General features: G+C 37.6%; 1 protein-coding gene and 1 pseudogene across 6 annotated transcripts in view; both read left to right on the forward strand.

Moving 5' to 3' along the window:
• The window catches only part of FAM126B (family with sequence similarity 126 member B), a 77543-nt gene that overhangs the window by 51851 nt on the left and 4827 nt on the right, over positions 1–20865 (forward strand). For 5 of the 6 annotated variants that reach the window (XM_043991673.1, XM_043991676.1, XM_043991672.1 and 2 more), the window contains 6 exons: positions 1302–1417; positions 7922–8017; positions 13396–13512; positions 13988–14075; positions 18353–18512; positions 19350–19517. In XM_043991673.1, the coding sequence (XP_043847608.1) occupies positions 1302–1417; positions 7922–8017; positions 13396–13512; positions 13988–14075; positions 18353–18512; positions 19350–19517 (745 nt within the window). The remainder of the gene's footprint in view (positions 1–1301; positions 1418–7921; positions 8018–13395; positions 13513–13987; positions 14076–18352; positions 18513–19349; positions 19518–20865) is intronic. The other variant, XM_043991677.1, reaches the window with a different exon arrangement.
• Positions 14083–18344, forward strand: LOC122746204 (annotated as a pseudogene).

Genomic DNA, 20865 nt, shown 5'->3' on the forward strand with positions numbered 1-20865 from the left:
TTTTCTTTCTCTAAGCACTGGGGTTCTTGACCTGTGGTCCTATGAACCTGTTTTAAAAAATATTTTGCTAACTACATTTCTATGTAATTGGTTTCCTTTGTAATCCTATGTATTTTTTTGCACATTTAAAAACGCTATTCCAAAAAGAAGTCCATAGGTTTTGCCACATTACCAAAGATCTTCACGACAAGAAAAAGGTTAAGGATTCCTCTTTCAATAAGTTTCAGAGTCATTCTTGACTCATTCCAAAAATTGAAGCTACATAATCTTTTAAAAAATTGTAGGTGTGTAAAGGCCTAAAATTCTAGCTATGATGTCTAAAATCTGAGTGGTCACCTTAAATTAGAAGCTTTAGCAAGAGTTTAGACTTGTAAGTATTTATTAAAGTGCATTAGAAGTTAGTGAATAGGGGCAGCTAGGTGGCTCAGTGGATAGAGCACTGGCCCTGGAGTCAGGAGGACCTGAGTTCAAATGTGACTTCAGACACTGGCTATGTGACCCTGGGCAAGTCACTTAACCCCAATTGCCTCACCAAAAAAAGCCAACAATAACAAAACAAACAGAAGTTAGTGAATAGAGAAAGAGAGGTAAAAGGCAAACTTCCTCTAACTTTCTAATAGACCCCAGCATCCAACCCCCCAAGCTGAGGTCAGGAACCCAAAAAGACCAAAGACCAACGTTTCAGCAGCTACTCCCAGAACCTTTTGTGAAACAGGAAAAAGGGCTGTCCATACACACACAGCTCCAAGCTAATTGGCTGGTAACTTTGATGGACAGGACCCACAAGCAAACATCACTTCCTGATGCAGAACTGACCTTCAAAACCCCAGAAAGGTCAATTCCAGACGCTAAAGTCACATGGTTTCTTTTCAGGCCAGAGCTCACAATCTCCCTCCCAGCAGGGGGTGTCATTCAATTCTCTTCTTTTTTTTTTTTTTTTAGTGAGGGCAATTTGGGTTAAGTGACTTGCCCAAGGTCACACAGCTAGTAAGTGTGTGTTAAGTGTCTGAGTCGGGATTTGAACTCAGGTACTCCTGACTCTAGGGCTGGTGCTCTATCCACTGCGCCACCTAGCTGCCCCGTCATTCCAATTCTCACTGGTGTTTTACATGATGTTACAAAGAATTGTAGAATTTATATATGGAGGAAAATGGAAAGAGGATAGAAGTAATGCTTTGAAAACACCTTTTATAGTTATGTAAAGTTAGTGTTTTAAAAATTATTATGGATGCCATCTTATATTTTGGTTTTTTTTTTTTTCTCTTTTCTGTAATGTATGCCTTGTCTTTCTTTTTTGATAGCCCTCAACTATTGGATCCATGGCCTTGACAGAGGGAGCACTGTGTCAGCATGACCTCATTAGAGTGGTTTATAGTGATCTTCATCCTCAAAGGGAAACATTTACTGCACAAAACAGGTAATAGTTTAAGCTATCCTGCTGAATTTATATTTAATGTAATTCTTCATTCACAGTGTGATGTGTCAGGGACCTCAAAAGTTAAATATGTCTTACAAATAGTTATATTTATCAGCCTAACTCCTCTGAAGGGGTGAAATACAGAGAAATTATTATGTATTTATTAGTCTGAAGGTATAATATCACTATATCATAGCTTCCATCATTTACTTTATAAATTGTTATTCTTAATAAAAGAGTCCTATTTGTGAAGTTTGGGAGTACCAAGTATTCAGGAGCTGGCATTTCAGAAGGGACATGGATTAAGTCCACTAAATTCAACAAACTTCTATTAAACACCCATAACATGCAAGGTACCTTACTAGTTGCAAGGGATACAAATATAAAAACAATATAATCTCAAGATACTGTTCCATTCATGCTTCCCAAGTCATCAACCCTCTGGTCTGGCTCTTTGAGAACTCTTTTCGATCTGGAGTTGCTGGCAGTGGTTCTCCCTTGAGTGTTCTATGGCTACTTAGGTACTTCCTCTCACAACTTTCCCCTAATATAATAATGCTTAATACAGAAGCTCTCTATAGCCCCATTATTTGTATAGGGTCTGTGCTTTAGCATTAATCTCCAGGGTGCTGTATGAAACTTGGGAAGAAATAAACTCAGGCTAACATTAATTTGAGTACTATATATATTGAAATTAAAATGCCAAAATATTTTGAAGGCCTAATAGTGAAACAAAAAGACAATATTGAAGTTATTTTCCACATCATTGGTGTTAGCCACAAGGGTAAATTGTTTAATAAAAATCTTTCTTAGGAATGTTATTTTAAAAGTACTTCGAGATTGCATTGCTGAAAACAAAAAGAAGAGATGGTCATAAAAACATTTTTTAATGCACAGAAGAAAATATAAGGAAAGACAACAGAAAGTATTGTGTAATTTAAGATTCTAAATGTGGATTCTAATCGGTTCCCTCAGTTTTGGGGGAAACTGACTAAAATCACTGATAAAACAAGTTTAGGTTTTTAAGGATTTATTGGAAAATAGAAAGAAAAAGATTGAGAACAGAATTCTAACAGCCTGGCATTCCTATCTTTCCTCAAATTTCCTGTGAAGTCCTCCGCCACCACCACCATCCAGTCAGGAGCCCAAAAAAACCCAGAGCTCTCCGCACAGGCTCTCTTTCCTCCTTCCTGTCTCCTCCCAGACCATAGGAGGCTCCTCAAGTTGATTGGCTGGTAGCCTTGATAGACAGCACCCATGAGCAAACGTCATTTCCTGACGCCAAGGAAAAGCCACAATGCCTCTGAGGCATTTTCCTCATGGTCTCCAGTAGGTGGCATCATTCCAATCATTACAGTCCCCCCTTTTGTTCCTCAAGAAACAAAATGTTTCCTTGATGGAACAGTAAAAAGAATATAATAACTATTGATAACTAATAATTTGTGAACAACAACATAGAAAAGGAAGAGAGGAAAGTTTTGTCCAGAGGGGCGATTTTTTTTTTGTCCTCATGAACCGATGCTTTGACATTAGTCTTGCAAAAGGAGAGCCTCTGCAGAGAGTACATGTTACAGATGGCATATAATAACAGAAAGGAGATAGTAAAAACTAATAAAGCAAAACAGTTCATATAAAGTCTCTGAGTTCTCTTGTCTTCTTGAAGTGGTAAGATGTCATCAGGAGGAAACTGGATTCTGGTCTGGAAAGCTGGATTATCTTCTTTAACTGTTTGAATTGCTGTATTTTTACTAAACCATAGCATAGCATTGTCAATGATCAAATTAATAAATTCCATTCCATTCCCTCCTTTATATCCTTAGACTTCTAATAGAGGGTTGAGGTAGTTATGCAATCTGTAACACTTTTTACCACCATGTGTCTGGATCAAAGTCAAATTTAGTATGTGTTCATGATACCTGAAAATGTTATGGAAAGGTTATCATACCATATCTCATGGTTCTGAGACAGCCAGTGATTGTGCTAGGCCACAGGTGAGTTCAACTGAGTGAGATAAAAAAGATAAATAAGTTCAGTTAAATTAGGAGGGAGAGAGGATGAATACTGGACTGTGCCTAGTAATTGTGCTCTACATAGTCACCATCATAAGCAAACCATGGACTTACGTATACCTGTCTCTCCTTTTGTTGCACATATATTCTCTCCAGGGCCTGCATCAAAGTTCACAGCAAGTTAGTCTCTGAAATGATAAGTTTCCATACTTCCAAAATCTCATATTAATTTCACCAAAGACAGTATGATGGTGAAAATGCGTGCTATGCTGCATAACTGAGAATATATTAGTGATATATACAATAATTCCAAACCATACCCAGAGTATAATGACATATAAATAATAAACGAATATAAATAGCTGATTATATTAGACATTGTTACATAATCTTCTTTTAGCAAGTAGACCACATCATCTTATACATGAATTCTCTAGTATAACAGTAGCAGATACTTAAAGTGGTGATTAATTCATCAAAAAGAAATAAGACTTCAATTAGCAAGATTCAATATTCAGTGTTTTCAGTGAGGTATCAAGCAATAGGGTTCAATAACCCTCTCTCAAAAAGAAAGAATAAAAAAAAGAATTCTGGTAGCTTCTGAGGCCCGATGGCCTCACCCACAGCATATACTTAAAATGTCTTTGAAAAGTCACTTAGTTTAGTTTTAAAGAAAAGCAAAAGAAACAAAAGTCAAAAAACAAAGCAAAACCAAAAACCAAAAATAAACAGCAAAAGATTTTCTAAGCACCCTTTTGTGCTCTTAAAGAACTTAAAGGTGTGGTGAATTCTAGGTCTTTTTAGTGCCTTTCAAAAGTCAAAACAAAACAAAAACAAAAAGGATTAGAAAAAAAAAATAGGTATAGGGTAGGGAAAGGGTGGGAGAAATTGAGGTGGGCCAGAAAACTAGGCCATATGCTTCAGTGCTTTTGCCTGTAGAAGGAAATGCTTGTTAAATTTTAAGGTATTTAAGCTGCTAGAGTTTGGGTATGCCACATTGTTTTAACTGGTTCCCCAATTCTCTGCATGCCAAAGTGGCAGGGGTTTTGAATTGTCATTGATCTTTCTAATGCTGTCATAATGTTCTTTATGGTAGAAAATGTGGAGTTCTCTAGCATCAGTTTTGTCTGTGCCATTGATTTTCAATAAGGGCTGATTTAACTGATGAACTACAACGTTCAGCTGATGCTGCTTAGCAAATGCTACAATTGTATTATTTCCTCCCCACTTTCCAAATTTCTTTAATTCATCAACATATTCTTCAAAAGGGGAGTCATTTACTCTAAAAGACTCAAACTCTTGTCTATGGTTAATCATATAAGAAGCAGCTTCTTGTCTATGTCTGAGATGATTCCTACAGTGACCTTCTAGCTGGTCTGCTAAAGCCCTAAAAAGGCAGTTTCCATCTCCTGATACTTTACAAAGACTGAGTCCCAAAGCATTTAACTGATCAGTGGGACTATCAAATGGGAACTGCCTATTTTCTCTGAACTCTCTTTGCTCTTTAACAGTTGCTATTGTTAGGGTTTTTAGCTCTTTAGCGTCTACCTCAGGTCTATCTGAAATCTCTTCACCTACGCATGGTGCAGGCTTTACATGAGAGCAATGAATCCATGAGTCTTTTTCACCAATTTTAATGGCAGTAGGAGTTGTCCAGGTTTTCGCACTAGGACTGATCTTGAGGCTCCTGTATCTAATAAGCAATCATAATAAGTATTTCCAACCCTAAGGGTTATGTGGGGTTCATTATTTTGGGGAGGTGAATGGACTGGCACAAGAGCATTCAAAAAATCCGAATCTGGGAATATGTTGCTTTCATTATCTATGTTCCATTCCTCCCCTTCCTCTTGTCAATCCTGTGCCCCCCTTTGAGGGAGTCCACAGTTACCCTGATTGTGGTTCTGTCCTTCTGTTCCTCCCTGATAGGGTCTACGGTTATTCTGATACTGTCTCTCTGTATCCCCCTGAAAAGATTTATATCCATTTTGATTCTGCCTGTAATAAGGCCTATAATCACTCTGGTTGTTTCCTTTCTGATAAAAGTTTCCAAAATTATTTCGATTTCCCCCAAAGAATTCCTCAAGGCTCTCGGTCATTGTCCTCTTAAGGTCTTGTTTTCTAGTTCTACATTCCCTCAAGAAGTGTCCTTGTTTTTTGCAGTACTCTCAAAATTTAGGGGGTTGATAACGATTTTCAATTTTCCAGTTTCTCTGCCCTGTTGTTTCCTGTACTGGAGCTAAAATGTCCTGTCTGTTCCTTTCTTCTCTCTCATTTCCTTTGTAAATATATGTTGCTATTTCTTTAAGTCTGTCAGGACTCAAACTATTCCACCCAGGACATTGCTTTTTAAAATATTTCTGAATTTCTGGTAAGGACTGGTTTACAAAATGAGAGCAGATAATATGGGCGTCTCTACTGTCTAATGGGTCTAGTCTAGCATATTGCCTGGCATACTTACACAGCCTGTCATAAAATCTATTAGGTCTCTCATCAGGTCCTTGAACTGTATCTATAAATTTTTGCCAGTTATCAGTCTTTCTAATACAGGATTCCATTGCCTTCAGCAATGTTTCCCTTGCATCTTTCAACATATCAAAATGCTTAGGGTTATTGGGGTCCCAGTCAGGGTCTTGAATAGGCCACCCCAATATTCAACCTTTCCCGTGGCTTCCAGGCTGTTTGCTACAGCTACTATATCTGCTCTTTCTCCTGGGGACAATATTATTTCCATAAGGTCAGTAACATCATTCCAAGTGGGCTGATATGCTCTAAAAATTGCTCTAAACTGCCTGATAACTGCTGTGGGATCTTCATCAAATTTAGGAGTGCTTTGTCCCCATAAAGCCAAATCCTTGGGTGTAAAAGGTGTGTATTGTCTGAGCTTACGTATAGTACCTTTTTGACCATGGGCGAGGATCTCTTGAAGGGGAAAAAATTTTACTTTCTCTGTCTCCTCTACAGGGGAATCATTTCTTTCTTTTTTTATTTGTTTGTTTGGCATGGAGGAAGTAGAGGGTGAGGGAATAAGAGTTGGGTCATTTGGAATTTCAGTCTGAACGGCCTTGGATTGAGTTGTATTATTGGGCGTTTTGGTTTGGGAGGCCATGTCTTTCTGCCAGTTTATTGTTTCAGTTTGGGAGGCAGACTCAGATGTAAACTGGGGCCTGGATTTTCTTCGTCTTATATTTTTAGTATGATAATTTTCGCTTGCTCTGGCCCAGATTTTCCAATAACGTAAATGTTCAGGTGGACATCTACTTAGGGTTCTTTGCAAATGCCTCAATGTTTGGGGATCAAATGACCCATATTGGGGCCATTCTTCCTGCAATTCCTCATGCCACATAAAACACAGTCTGATATGCTCTCCTCTGGTCATGGTTCTATTTAGTCTAAGTTTTCCCTCATTCCAATCCATAAGTAGCTTTCCTAATGGGGAATCCTGGGGAATCATCTTTATTCTAATATTATCTAGGGCATGCCAAATGCTCCATACCACACCACAAAGCCCCACAAAACCAAAAAGAGTAATAAAATATATTCAATTCAAACTGGCCAACATCTCTGATTAGTGAAGGTAAAGCTAGAAAAGGGGGTACTTAGGATGTTTAAAGATCCATTTGAAATTTAAAACAGCCTATACTTGGTAGTTCTTTCCAATTTTAGGGGACAGGGGAGGGGAAATCTTACCCAATCAGAAGATCAGAAGATGAACGTTCGGTTTTCCTCTTTGTGGTCAGCCAAACTGTGTAATTTAAGATTCTAAATGTGGATTCTAATCTGTTCCCCCCAGTTTTGGGGAAACTGACTAAAATCACTGATAAAACAAGTTTAGGTTTTTTAAGGATTTATTGGAAAATAGAAAGAAAAAGATTGAGAACAGAATTCAACAGCCTGGCATTCCTATCTTTCTCTCAAATTTCCTGTGAAGTCCTCTGCCACCACCACCATCCAGTCAGGAGCCCAAAAAACCCCAGAGCTCTCCGCGCAGGCTCCCTTTCCTCCTTCCTGTCTCCTCCCAGACCATAGGCGGCTCCTCAAGTTGATTGGCTGGTAGCCTTGATAGACAGCACCCATGAGCAAACGTCATTTCCTGACGCCAAGGAAAAGCCACACTGCCTCTGAGGCATTTTCCTCATGGTGGAGCTTTCCCACAGCAAGTTTCCAGTAGGTGGCATCATTCCAATCATTACAGTATAGACATGCTGAATACTTTTAAGTTTCATGTTGACTTATCTATAAAAAACAACTCAGGCTCATGATAGAGCACATAATAATACATATAACATAATATATATACTATGACATATCCATAATATATCTCACATAACAATGCTCTAAAATAAATGCTCATAATAAACATTTGTGGTTTCACGTACAATTCTCTTTTCTACTTAGTATAAGGAAATCCTTATTTTGTGTTAAGTTCAGAATTTTTTAAGAGGGAAAGAATATTGTAAACATTCTTCTTCCTTTATATTTTTTTTGTTTTTATTAGGTTTGAGGTCCTGAGTTTTCTCATGCTCTGCTACAATTCAGCTATTGTTTATATGCCTGCCTCCTCTTATCAGGCACTGTGCCGCATGGGTTCCAGGTGAGCTGTGGGAAAAATTAATCACTGAGCTTTGTGTACTAGAAATATTTCTTACTGTCCCAGTTGATCATGATGCCCTCTTCAATTATTTCAGAACTAGAAATGTTGCCAAGCTGTGGAACAGTTTTAAAGTCAGAGATCTAATTCTTCCTGATGGGTAATTTAATGATGTACCTAATTACCCACTCACAACTAGGTGGCACAGTCTATAGAGCACTGGGCTTAGAATAAGGAACACTCATCTTCATGAACTCAAATCTGGCCTCAGACACTCATTAGCTGTGTAACCCTTGGAAAGTAACTCAAACCTGTTGGACTCAATTTCCTCATCTCCAAAATGAGCTGGAGAAGGAAATGGCAAACCATTCCAACATCTTTGCTAAGAAAACCCTAAATGGGGTCACAAAGAGTCAAACCAAACTGAAATGACTCAACAAGAAAAATCACTCCATGAATGGCAGTTTATAAACCATATTGAGGGTATAAGTTGTTTGAGATGATTTGGAATTTCAATGTGCCCACCTCAGTTTTTTTTTCCCTTTTAAAACTTAATAATGTGCGCAGCTAGGTGGTGCAGTGGTTATAGCACCAGCACTGGATTCAGGAGGACCTGAGTTCAAATCCAGCCTCAGACACTTGACACTAGCTGTGTGACCCTGGGCAAGTCACTTAACCCTCATTGCCCCACAAAAAAATAAAATAAAATAAAACTTAATAATATTAGTAGCTGGGGGCAGCCAGGTGGCACAGTGGATAAAGCACTGGCCTTGGATTCAGGAGGACCTGAGTTCAAATCCAGCCTCAGACACTTGATACTTAACTAGCTGTGTGACCTTGGGCAAGTCACTTACCCCTCATTGCCCTGCCCCCCCCCCCAATTTTTTTTAATAATAATAATAGCTTTCATTTATTTATTTCATTTATGGAATCCTTTATGGTTACAAATAATTTTACATATGTCATCTCATTTGATCATTAAAATAGTGCGAATATTGTTAGGCCCCTTTTACAGCTATTTAAATCACTTACCCAAAGCCAAATAGCAGGTAAATGTTGTTGTTGAGACTCAAACCTCTCATTGTGGAACCTGTGTCTCTTCTCACCTCTCCTCCCCTTTAAAAAAATTTTAAAATTCCCTCTTTTGACTTGTGATTTTTTTGGTGTAGGGAATTATTCCTGACGAAGTTTCCCTCTACAGATACAGGGTCATATTTGCTCTGCAATTTATAGTCTAAAAATTGCCTGGAGCACTATGGGGTTAAATGATTTGGCAGTATGTCAGTCAGTATGTGTGAGAAGATGAACTTGAACCAGCTCTTTCACTTAAAGACCAGCTCTCTATCCATGCTGCCACTATTTATTTGTTTATTCATAATTCTTGGTCATTTTAAATACTTAGACTGAGATTTAATTTTGTATGATGAAAAAAAGTATTTCAAGTACTCAGTATCTATTTGCAAAGTTGTACTAATTATAAGCAATCATCTGTTCTTTAAATCTGGCAGATTTATTTTTTGCAAGACTATTAGTTATTAACTTGTTATGGGTACTTAAAAGTAATTCAACTGCATTTCTTGACCTTCTGTAATTTAATATTTTTATTGATAAGATTTCTTCATTCATCTGAACTAATGATATTTTATTATTCAACTTATTATACCCTCATTATGTATGAATTGTGTTAGGCCTTCTGGGTTTACTAAGTTTAGGTGAAATATGTGAGTCTGGCAAATATCACAAAATAACAAGGGAAAATTCCATTCATACTAATTTCCCAATAAGCAGATTTTCTAGGGATAGTAAATTATTTTTCTTTAACATATATAGCATTATGTCTTATAGTTATGTAGTATTTTAATGTAGAAAACATATTAACATATAATAAAACATCTCATAAATCTTTTGGCAAATTCTTCATTGCCCTCTTGTAGTGCAATCCAAAAAAGATAGTCACTATTCTCTGTTATATATTCTAAAATAGAAACTTCTAAGTGAAGCCTGCAAAATTTTAAACTATGACAAAACTGGTGCAACATGATGTAAAATTACATGTTTGATTTGATATTTTGGGGTCATCAAAATAGAACCTTTTTTGGGGGTGGGGCAGGGCATTGGGGGTTAAGTGACTTGCCCAGGGTCACACAGCTAGTAAGTGTGAAATGTCTGAGGCCAGATTTGAACTCAGGTACTCCTGACTCCATGGCTGGTGCTTTATCCACTGCGCCACCTAGCTGCCCCCAATAGAACCTATTTTAATAGCCAAAAAATTTGTTACGTATTTTTAACAAAATTTCGTGTTTTGATATTTTATTTGCAGGACAGTGAGGGTTAAAGTCTAACTTTATACCCTCAATATGGTTTATAAACTGCCATTCATGGAGTGATTTTTCTTGTTGAGTCATTTGTTTGGTTTGACTCTTTGTGACCCCATTTAGGGTTTTCTTAGCAAAGGTGTTGGAATGGTTTGCCATTTCCTTCTCCAGCTCATTTTTGGAGATGGAGGACTAGAACAAGTGTCTAAAGCCAGATTTGAACTTAGGTCTTCCTTAATCCAGGGCCAGTGCTTTATCCACTGTGCCACCTAGCTGCTCCTCACATTTTAATAGTTTAAAGGGGGAAAACGTCCCTAGGAGAGTAATTTTCTCTCAGAATTTGGTCTATGATTCTTTGATTCCCTGTTTACTCCATTTATTGTCACACCACCAGTTTCCCAGAATATATTTGTTGTATCTCACAATCTAATAATCTAGTCATACATTCAGCACCTTCAACCACATTTTAGGGCTTGTTTTTTATTTTGGGGGGGGGCAATGAGGGTTAAGTGACTTGCCCAGGGTCACATGGCTAGTATCAAGTGTCTAGGGCCAGATTTGAACTCAGGTCCTCTTGAATCCAGGGATGGTGATTTATCCACTGTGCAGCAGCTGCCTATCACCAATTTTATAAAAGTATGCCTACCCTTTCCTCTGTTGCTTTCTAGATTACTAAATTCTGCAATAGAGCAACAAATTAGTAGTCAAATGTTAATTTTCCTCATATTGATATTCTCGATTGTTTTATAAGACAAATTATCCTTTTAAAATTTTTAGTGATATTGCCCCTGACTTTATGTAATTTAGCCTTTTATTGCTAGGAAGGCAACTGTGGATAAATGGATAAAGAGGTAGCCCAATTATCCCAAAAACCTGAGTTCAAGTTCTTTCTTTATATTTACTCTCACCTAGCTAAAGCTGGGGGAGAGTGGGGGGAGGTATTTTTTAACCTAAATAAGTTCCTGCCTATGAAGATACAAATCAGTAGCTATACAGAGAACCCAGCACTGCTTCAAATTGGTTTTCTGCATTATTCTGAAATTCTATACATCCTGTTCTTAGCATGGAGTAAAACTGTGTCAAGCAGGGGAAAGAATGAGAAATACTAAGCAGTAAAACATTTAGAGTTTTTTGTTATTTTATTTGAAGCTTTATGATCTCCAACATACACAGGTATTTCAATTGAAATACCAAAATGTTGTCCAAGGTTAAATATTCTGTTTTGTTTTGTTTTTCAGTTCATTGAATATAAGAAAAAGTGTTTTCCAGTTTGTTTTTTAATGTATATTGCCTTCAGCAAATTTAACTTGATTATTTATTATCAATACTTCCATTTAGATAAGGTCATTAACAGTCAGAAAGAGTTAGAAAGAGACTAATTACAATTCACTTTCTGGCATCACAATTCTATTGCTACTGGCTTTTTTGAGGAACTCTTTCAGTTGGCAAAGTTGCTATAATGCTTACCCCTTTCAGGTTACCTTCTACCTACTCTATATATTTTGTGTGTGCCTATTTATTTAAATGTTGTTTCCCTTGTTAGAATGTATATTCCTTCAGTGTAGGTAGAAGCTGTTCTTTTGCCCTTTTTGGAGTCCCTAGCAATATATTTTTGTATCCCTGGTCCACAGTAAACATTTAATAAATTTTTTTGGATCACTAAGAGAAAAGTGTCAGGATTACTGTAGCACATCTCCAAGTAGTTAATCAACTCACTAGGAAATCTTAATTTGAAGTTTATCTGCCACCAACTCTGTAGGAGACATGTGAGCAATTTGGTTTTGTCTGATTAATGTGTGTTTAAATGTGGAGTGCTTAACATCATCATTTTACTAGGGTCTGATCCTGATAGTTCCAAACTGGTAGAAATAGTGTGTGACTGTTTAGGTTTCTAAAATGGCAACCACACATATAAGTCCAAATTTCAATTTGGTACTTTTATTTAAATCTGTAGGAATTAGAAAAAAAATAATACTTAAGTAATAAGTATTATTAAAATATTGAATGTTATTTAGAAACATTTTATTTTTGTTTGGATAATGATAATATCTCTTAGAAAGGGATATTTCAGGAAAATAGTTTACTGGTCTCATCCTAAGTAGAATTTTGAGAATATCTTTGGAAGCACACAAGAAAAATAACCCTTTATTGTCCTAATTTTTTTGCTACACAATAACATTGAGATTGCTACTTTTGAGATTGAAATTAAAATGGCCCCCAATGTTTCTCTAAGTAATCTACTTTAACTGCTCAGTGTTCAATTTTATTTATAGCTTAATGTACATTTTCAGGTAATTGTACAAAATGGTCATGAAGTGAGACTGATTTCATGTATAGAGTTCACACAAGTTTTCTGAGTTCTTGTAGTAAAAATTAATGAAATGGGGGCAGCTAGGTGACGCAGTGGATAGAGCACCGGCCCTGGAATCAGGAGTACCTGAGTTCAAATCTGGCCTCAGACACTTATACTTACTAGCTGTGTGACCCTGGGCAAGTCAATTAACCCCAATTGCCTCACTTAAAAAAAAATTAATGAAATATCACTTTTGGATAATTTGGAAATTCTTGCAGTTTGCCAGCTTAGTTTTCCAACATTTAATTTGGTGATAGACTTTTTTTTATCAAAAGAGGTTTACGGGGGCAGCTAGGTGACACAGTGGATTAAGCACCGGCCCTGGATTCAGGAGGACCTGGGTTCAAATCTGGCCTCAGACACTTGACACGTACTAGCTGTGTGACTCTGGGCAGGTCACTTAACCCTCATTGCCCCGCCCCGCCCCCCAAAAGAGGTTTTGTTTTGTTTTGTTTTTTAGTGAGGCAGTTGGGGTTAAGTGACTTGCCCAGGGTCACACAGCTAGTCAGTGTTAAGTGTCTGAGGCCGGATTTGAACCCAGGTACTCCTGACTCCAGGGCCGGTGCTCTATCCACTGTGCCACCTAGCTGCCCTCTACAGTGTTTTAAAGTACCAATGGTAGTTACTGTGTTAAACTTAATTCATAGGCACAGAAAGTCAGGTAGCTACTTTAATGCCTCAAGGGGTCATACAAGGTAAACACTGTCTTCTAGGCTTTGCGTGAGTGGGTTTCCACGGCAAAATGAAAAACAATGGAAAGAACCTTGTGGCCGAGTAGTATTGGATCCTGAATTTATGGTGCAGCTTCTGACAGGTGTCTATTATGCCATGTAAGTAGGTGGGATTTGAAATGAAATGGATTTTTACTGGTCCTTGGAAATTTTTAATATTTTTCTTTTCTTGTATTGACATGTCCTGGTTGTCCTTTGTCTCCCTGATTTTAGTAATTTGTTCTTTTAGTTATGGGATACTTTGAGAGTAGCTAAAAAAGCAGTTTAATAATCAGAATTGACAATTGGAAAATGGCAGCTTCTCCTTATGAGAAACTGTTAGCATATACCAACAATAAGGATTCTCATAACCTAGCTTACTTTAAATGTCATGCAATAGTCAGCCACTGTACCAGTTTATAACCTCTTCCACTAGAAACCTTTATATAAAAAAGCATTAGCATTTAACTCTTCATATTTTCCTTGACTTATATAACCTGAAGGAAGTAAAATAATCTTATATCCTTAAACTATTAAAAATTTTGCTTGGATTCATGTAATATTGTAAAATGGGTACTTTATGTTTCCTTGGTAGATATAATGGACAGTGGGACCTTGGCCAAGAAGTACTGGATGACATTATTTACAGAGCTCAGCTAGAACTTTTTTCTCAACCACTACTGGTAAGGCACAAGTGATCAAAAATGAAATTGGATGGCACCCAGTAATCTCTGCATAAACAACAATATATAAAGCATGGAATTGACCCGTGTGTTTTTAAGCTGTGATGTTTGATGCTAGTGAGCATTATTGTCCAAAATTACTTTTCCTGATCTTTTGGTTTAGTGTTTAAGGTGAAGCAATTCAAATATGGCAAAGTTAAAGTATTGAGGAATGTATTGGGGACAAATGGTGTAGTGCAAAGCATGCTAGACTGCTAGACTTGGAGAAGAAGACCTGGGTTTGAATCTCAGTTCTGGATACCTAAAAGCACTGTGACAATTAGAAAGTCGCTTTGTTTCTTGTTGAGCTTTAGGTTCTTTGGTAAAATAATGCTTGCACTACCTACTTCACAGGAAGGTTGTGAGAAAAGTTCATTGTAAACCATAAAGTGATATGTAAATAAATGCAGGTTATTATTTGGTCAGTCAGGAAACGTTTATTAGTCATCTACTGTATGCCAGGCACTGAACCAAGCACTGAAGATACCCAAAAAAAGGGCATAAGACCATTCATGTCCTAAAGGAGTTATCATTCAATTGAAGGAGAAAACACATTAAAAAAAGGAGGGTGGGAGGGAGTGGAAGGTATGAGGAAATCATACATTAGAGGTGAGAAGGTAGGTGAGAGTTTCTGAAAACTAAAGTAAGAGACAGTGGTCTTAGCATGATTAATTTATCAGTAGGGGGGCAGCTAGGTGGCGCCGTGGGTAAAGCACCGGCCCTGGATTCAGGAGTACCTGAGTTCAAATCCGGCCTTAAACACTTAACACTTATTAGCTGTGTGACCCTGGGCAAGTCACTTAACCCCAATTGCCCCACAAAAAAAGAAAAGAAAAGAAAAAAAAAAAAGAAAGAAAGAATTTATCAGTAGGGTTAGCAGTAACCATTAAATTGAGTCTTTGGCCTCTCAATAACCAAAGACCATGAGGTGTAGGGCCTATTAGCCTTTATATAGTTTTGGGCAGTACAAGAGAACTAAGAACAGAGTTGGGTAGGTAGGGTAAACAATGTGATTGGTTACAGAGGAGACGGCATCATGGGGATGGGAACAACATGATTGATTGGAAATTGGGAATGAAGGGCTAGCAATGACCATCTTCTTCTCTTCTGTGACTAAGAAATATTCCAAGTGTTTGAGTCCACCTTCAAGGTTAGAGATAGACCAGAGTTCTGTGGTTAACAAACCAGACATCCTCTTTCCGCCATCTTGCAGTGCTGCCACTATGGTGCGCATAAATGTCCTGGCAGATGCTCTCAAAAGCATCAACAATGCAGAAAAACGAGGAAAATGCCAGGTCCCATTAGGCCATGCTCTAAAGTAATCGTCACGTTCTTAACTGTGATGATGAAGCATGGTTACATTGGCAAATTTGAGATCATCGATGATCACAGAGCAGGAAAAATTGTTGTGAACCTCACAAGCAGATTAAACAAGTGTGGTGTAATCAGCCCCAGATTTGATGTTCAATTGAAAGATCTGGAAAAGTGGCAGAATAATCTGCTACCATCCCGTCAGTTTGGGTTCATTGTGCTTACAACCTCAGCTGGTATCATGGACCATGAGGAAGCAAGACAAAAACATACAGGAGGAAAAATCCTGGGATTCTTTTTCTAAGGGTGTAAAACATACATACAAATAAAATGCTCCAATGGAAAGAAACAAAACAAAACCCAAAAAAACCAAACCAGACATCTTTGAATTATAGCTTGATGTTATAAAGATACCACACTAGACTCTGGTGTCCACCTGCCTCCTTCATGGGTAACAGATTTCCTTGGGGCAAGAACAAAATGATCAGCAGGAGAACTTAATGTCTAAACTTGGCTCATAAGCAAAGAGACAAAGAAATGTCATTTGAGAAATCATACAAAATGAGACAATAATACAGAATAGGATCCATTATAAAATGATACAGAATCAATTTAACTTCTTCAGTTTCTGAGTAGATTTCATCTTCTAGAGCAATGGATTTCTGGAAATGATAAAGCCCAGGAAAGTAGCCAGGTAGAAAATGATGTGGTGTCATCTTAAACAGCAGAGAATCTGGGAGGAGCTCTCCAATGTCCATTCTCCACCTGCTTAATCAGAGCGAGGGAGTAGCTATATTCATTTTTTTCCTAATCTCAATGCATCTAAATTTACGTCAGGATAATAGTAAATGTAGTTCCCTTGCATTTGCAGAACTCTTTTAACTATGTCATTTTATGCTACAGCCACATTGGGATTCAATCAGCAGATATTTATGAAGTGCCTAAAATTGTGGTAGGTATTGGGGATATAAAGACAAAAATAAGAGACCTTTTTCTCAAGAAACATAAAATTCATACAAAATAAATACAAAGTAGCTTAGGAAGGAAAGGCACTAGTTGGAACCAGCACAAGCTTCATATAAAAGATAATATTTAAGCTGAGTCTTAAAGAAACTAAAGGAGGGAAAACATTCCAGGAATGGGGAAAGACCAGTACAAAGGCATGGATACAGGAGATGAAATGCCATGTGTGAGAAGTAATGTCTGAGGTGGAATGTTAGGTTGGGGCCACGTTGTGAAGAGCCGAGAGTAGCTTATATTTAATCCTACAGACAAAAGGGAACACTGTAGTAGTTTACTGAGGAGGGTTGTGACCTAGTTGGACCTTTGCTTAAGAAAAATCACTTTGGCAGCTATGTGAAAGAAGGATTGAAGTCAGAAAAAAACTTGAAGCAAGGAGTCAGACTGAAGGCCACTGCCATAGTTCCCAGATTTGGGTGATGAGGACTTAAATTAAGGGAGTGGGTCTATGAGTAGTGAAAGGGGAATGGTATGGGGGGAGAAATGGAGATTTGGCACCTGCTTAGATATGTGGAGTGAAGGAGAGTAAGGAATCTTAAGATTGCTAAGGTTACAAACCTGAGAGACTGGAATGGGACATGGTGTTGGTGACTTTAACAGAAATAAGAGAGTGAAATAGGCAGTTAGGTTTGATAATGAATTCTGTTTTGAGTTGGAGATGTCAGTGGGGCATCTCATATGAAATGTACAGTGAGCAGCCTGGTGATGCCTGAATAGAGTTCAGGAGTATAAAACTGTGGCAGAATGTATAGATCTGGAAGTCCTCTGCATAGAAAGGAAAAATAAATCTATGGGAGTTTCTGAGGTCATCAAATGAGAATGTAGAGAGAGAAGACAAGAGGACTCAAGACAGAAACTTCATGGTACAGCAGCAGGGAAGGGGGGGGTATGGTATAGATGGAGACTGTAAAGGAACTGTCCGGGGCAGCTAGGCAGTACAGTGGATAGAGCACCGGCCCTGGATTCAGGAGGACCTGAGTTCAAATTCGGCTTCAGACACTTGACACTTACTAGCTGTGTGACCCTGAGCAAGTCACTTAACCCCAATTGCCTCACCAAAAAAAAAAAAAGAAAGAAAGAAAGAAAAGAAACCGTCTGGTAAGGAGATGAACCAGGTGAGAATAATGTGTTTTTAAAAAACCCCAAAAACTTCAGAGAAGAGAGAGCTTACAGAAGCAGAGAGTGGTCAACAGCATCAGATGTTGCAGAGAAGTCAAGAAGGATGAGGACTGATAAACTAACATTGGGTTTGGCGGATTTTTGGTAACTTTGGAGAGAACATTTTCAGTTGAGTGATGAGATGAAATAAAGTACTCCCAGAAATTAGTTATCTCCTTTCCTGAATTATGCCTAATCAGCTCAGTTTGCCTTGATTCTCATCATCTTGACCAGGGTTCTTAAACTTGAATGGGAAAAAATTACATCTTTATTTCATTATAATTTCTTTCCTTTGTGATCCTCTGTATCTTATTTTATGCATTTAAAAACATTCTGAGGACTGAACATTGGTTGTGAAGGTAAGTTTTGGTAGGTACAAGGACAGATGTTGTCTCAATTTGGCCTGGCCTTTCTGGCAGAATGTTTTAGGGTACCCAAATGAACAGAGGGTAGCTACTGCTTGTTCAGAGATTATATTGTGAGGCTTAATTCTCAGTTACTTGTTTTTATTTCTATTATAGGAATTTGGAGAAAACAAACAAAAAAGTTCAATCCATGAAATTTGGGAATGAAAATGTGTGCCTTATTGTTCCTAATCATGTCACTCTTGCCAGGCTTTATTAATAGTAGATATTGAACATTTTATAATTTGAAATTCTACTTCTTGGCAATTGTGAAGTGTCGCATAAGAATTAGTATAATAGATTCAGTGCTTATGAATTTTTTTTATCATCTAACTCTTGTTTTAGGTTGCTAACGCCATGAAGAATTCATTACCATTTGATGCTCCTGATTCTTCACAAGAAGGTCAAAAAGTACTTAAAGTAGAGGTTACACCCACAGTGCCAAGGATTTCTCGAACTGCAATCACAACTGCTTCAATTCGTCGTCATCGATGGAGGAGAGAAGGTGAGTATAGCAGTCAGTAATTCCATCATTATGAATAGATTACTGCTCTATTATATAAAATTTAAATTAGTACTATATGTTAGCATACATTGTACAATTAATCTAAAAAAAAGTTTGACTAGTTACTTTTAGTGACAGAAAAATGATTTTAGATTTAGATAGCTCTTTTAATGGTTTTCTTTATATTTTCCTTATGAATGATGTTTCTTCAGAAAATATTTCAAATAAGATAAAATGTAAAATAATTTAAGTGTACAGAAAGGAAAGAAATTAAAATTTTCCTGTTTGCTTATTAAAATAACTCAGTAACAGCAAAGTAGGAGAGAGATTTTCATTAAATGTGCTTATTGTCATTGAGAAATTTCTGTTTGTATATGTGTGAGCATTTTAATTAAAAAACAAAAGAAAATTCTGTAACTGGTTGTAACAAAAATGTAACACAAGCAATTTCCCCAGAAGGATTGGTTCTGTTTTTAGATTTTTATCTTTGATTTTACTGTGAGTTTTTTTGTTTATTTTAAAGTATTGATTGCAGCAGTGTCTCATGGACATAGTACTTGTATAATCAAGCTGTCTTGGCCTTGTTGTAGGAGCATATTATTGCCATTTGAATGATCTTTTTTCACTTCTCTCTGCTGTTCATTTGCCAGCTCATACATTTTTCATCTGCCTTCTTGCGTATGTATGTGCATTTTACACACATGTAATTGAATATAGATAGTGTTTTTGTTTTTTAATACCATGTCCACATAAACCTCTTTAATCTGCCTGGGTCAAAATGCTCAGAAAGTTATAGAAGAGCACAAAAGCACTAAAACTTTATATGTTGAATCCCAGATGGCTTTGACTTCTCAAACGAGGCTGACTCGCGTATTCCTGGCTCCCCGATCCAACACGGCTCCACAGACCTAGGGATCAAACGTGTGCAAGAGGGGGAGGTGCTGATGCGCAGGACCCCTGAGCACGGCTCGCCGGAGCCCACCTTGGCAGCAGCCACAACAGAGGGTAGGACAGAGATGAGGAGGCAGAAGTCAGTGAGGCAGTTGCTGGAGAAGGATCCTGGCTCCTTATCCCCAAGCAGAACATCTTTGCATTCTAGTGTGTGTTTCCACTTTCCCAGGGTGTATTAGCTTCTCCTTGCAATACACACACTTCCCTTTATGCCTAGCACCAGGTCAGGTACAACCTTTTGTTATCATGTGTGCTGGCCTGAAGTTTGCATCCCTGTGTGGTTAAAGAACAGCTTGGCATGGCTAATAACAAGGCAAGCAGCCGTCTTCAAGGGCGTGCAAAGGCTTGGGATGTTTTCATTACTGAGCATGTCTACTTTTTAACCTTAAGGGAAAATGCATCCAATGAACACGAGCCCTGATTGCCCATTTAAACTTGTTTAGATTCCAAAAACTTCAGGAATTGATACTTAAAGAATTTGTGAAGACTGCTGTGAAACACAAATGTATCATCTTTGATCGGAAAGGAGAACCAAGGTGGAGATGTCTGACTTGTCTCCACTTCCAATGATCCCAAGAACAGATTTACCTCAGTTGGATTGTAGATCTTTATTGGTGTTGATTCACTTTAACATTTGAATAAATCGAGTTGCTGTGTTTCTAACTACTTTAACCACCAATTTTCCAATATAAATGTGATTTCCTGTTTTATCTCCAGTTTTGAAGCAGAGTGTAGTGCTTATTTTGGTCTGGATGATTTTGTTATGCTCACTAAACTAGTGTGGATCATGAGCTATATTGGAACTTACCAGTCGTGTATGCATTGAAAAGGATTTTCAGTTTCTCCTGTTGTGAATTTGTTTGTATGTAATTTCCAACACTGAAGTGAAAATGTATTCTTGGGAGTTTGGCTATACCAGTAGCAACTTTTATTTAATGTAGTTGTACCTTCACTGAGAATGTTACCATGGTATTTTCACTGTTAAAGATCACTCAACTTATTACTAATAGGAAAGTCTTTGCTAACTATTCTGTATATATTGTTGTCTCCCAAGAATTGTTTCCTGGAAGAAGAGTGCAAATAAATCCAAGAGTTCCTTTCCAATCTAATGTGTTGCTACTGTGGAAACTGCATTGATTTGTTGATGTACCAAAGCTTTTAGAATATGTTATTTAAGTTGTAAGGGTCAGTTTATTTCCATTTTAGAAATATATTTTAGGAGGACTCCTGCTCCTTGGTGCATCAGAAATTTGAGCATGCTCAGTAAAAATCTGAAACTACTTCTAACTCCCTAGCCATTTGGCCAAATTGGCCATCGTTTTTCTCAGTGTTGCATGTGCATGACCTGAAGGATCTGGAGACGTTGTTGCTACTTTTCTAGACCCATCTTAAATGGTTGTGA

The sequence above is a fragment of the Dromiciops gliroides genome, chromosome 3, assembly GCF_019393635.1.
Source record: "Dromiciops gliroides isolate mDroGli1 chromosome 3, mDroGli1.pri, whole genome shotgun sequence".
NCBI lineage: Eukaryota > Metazoa > Chordata > Mammalia > Microbiotheria > Microbiotheriidae > Dromiciops > Dromiciops gliroides.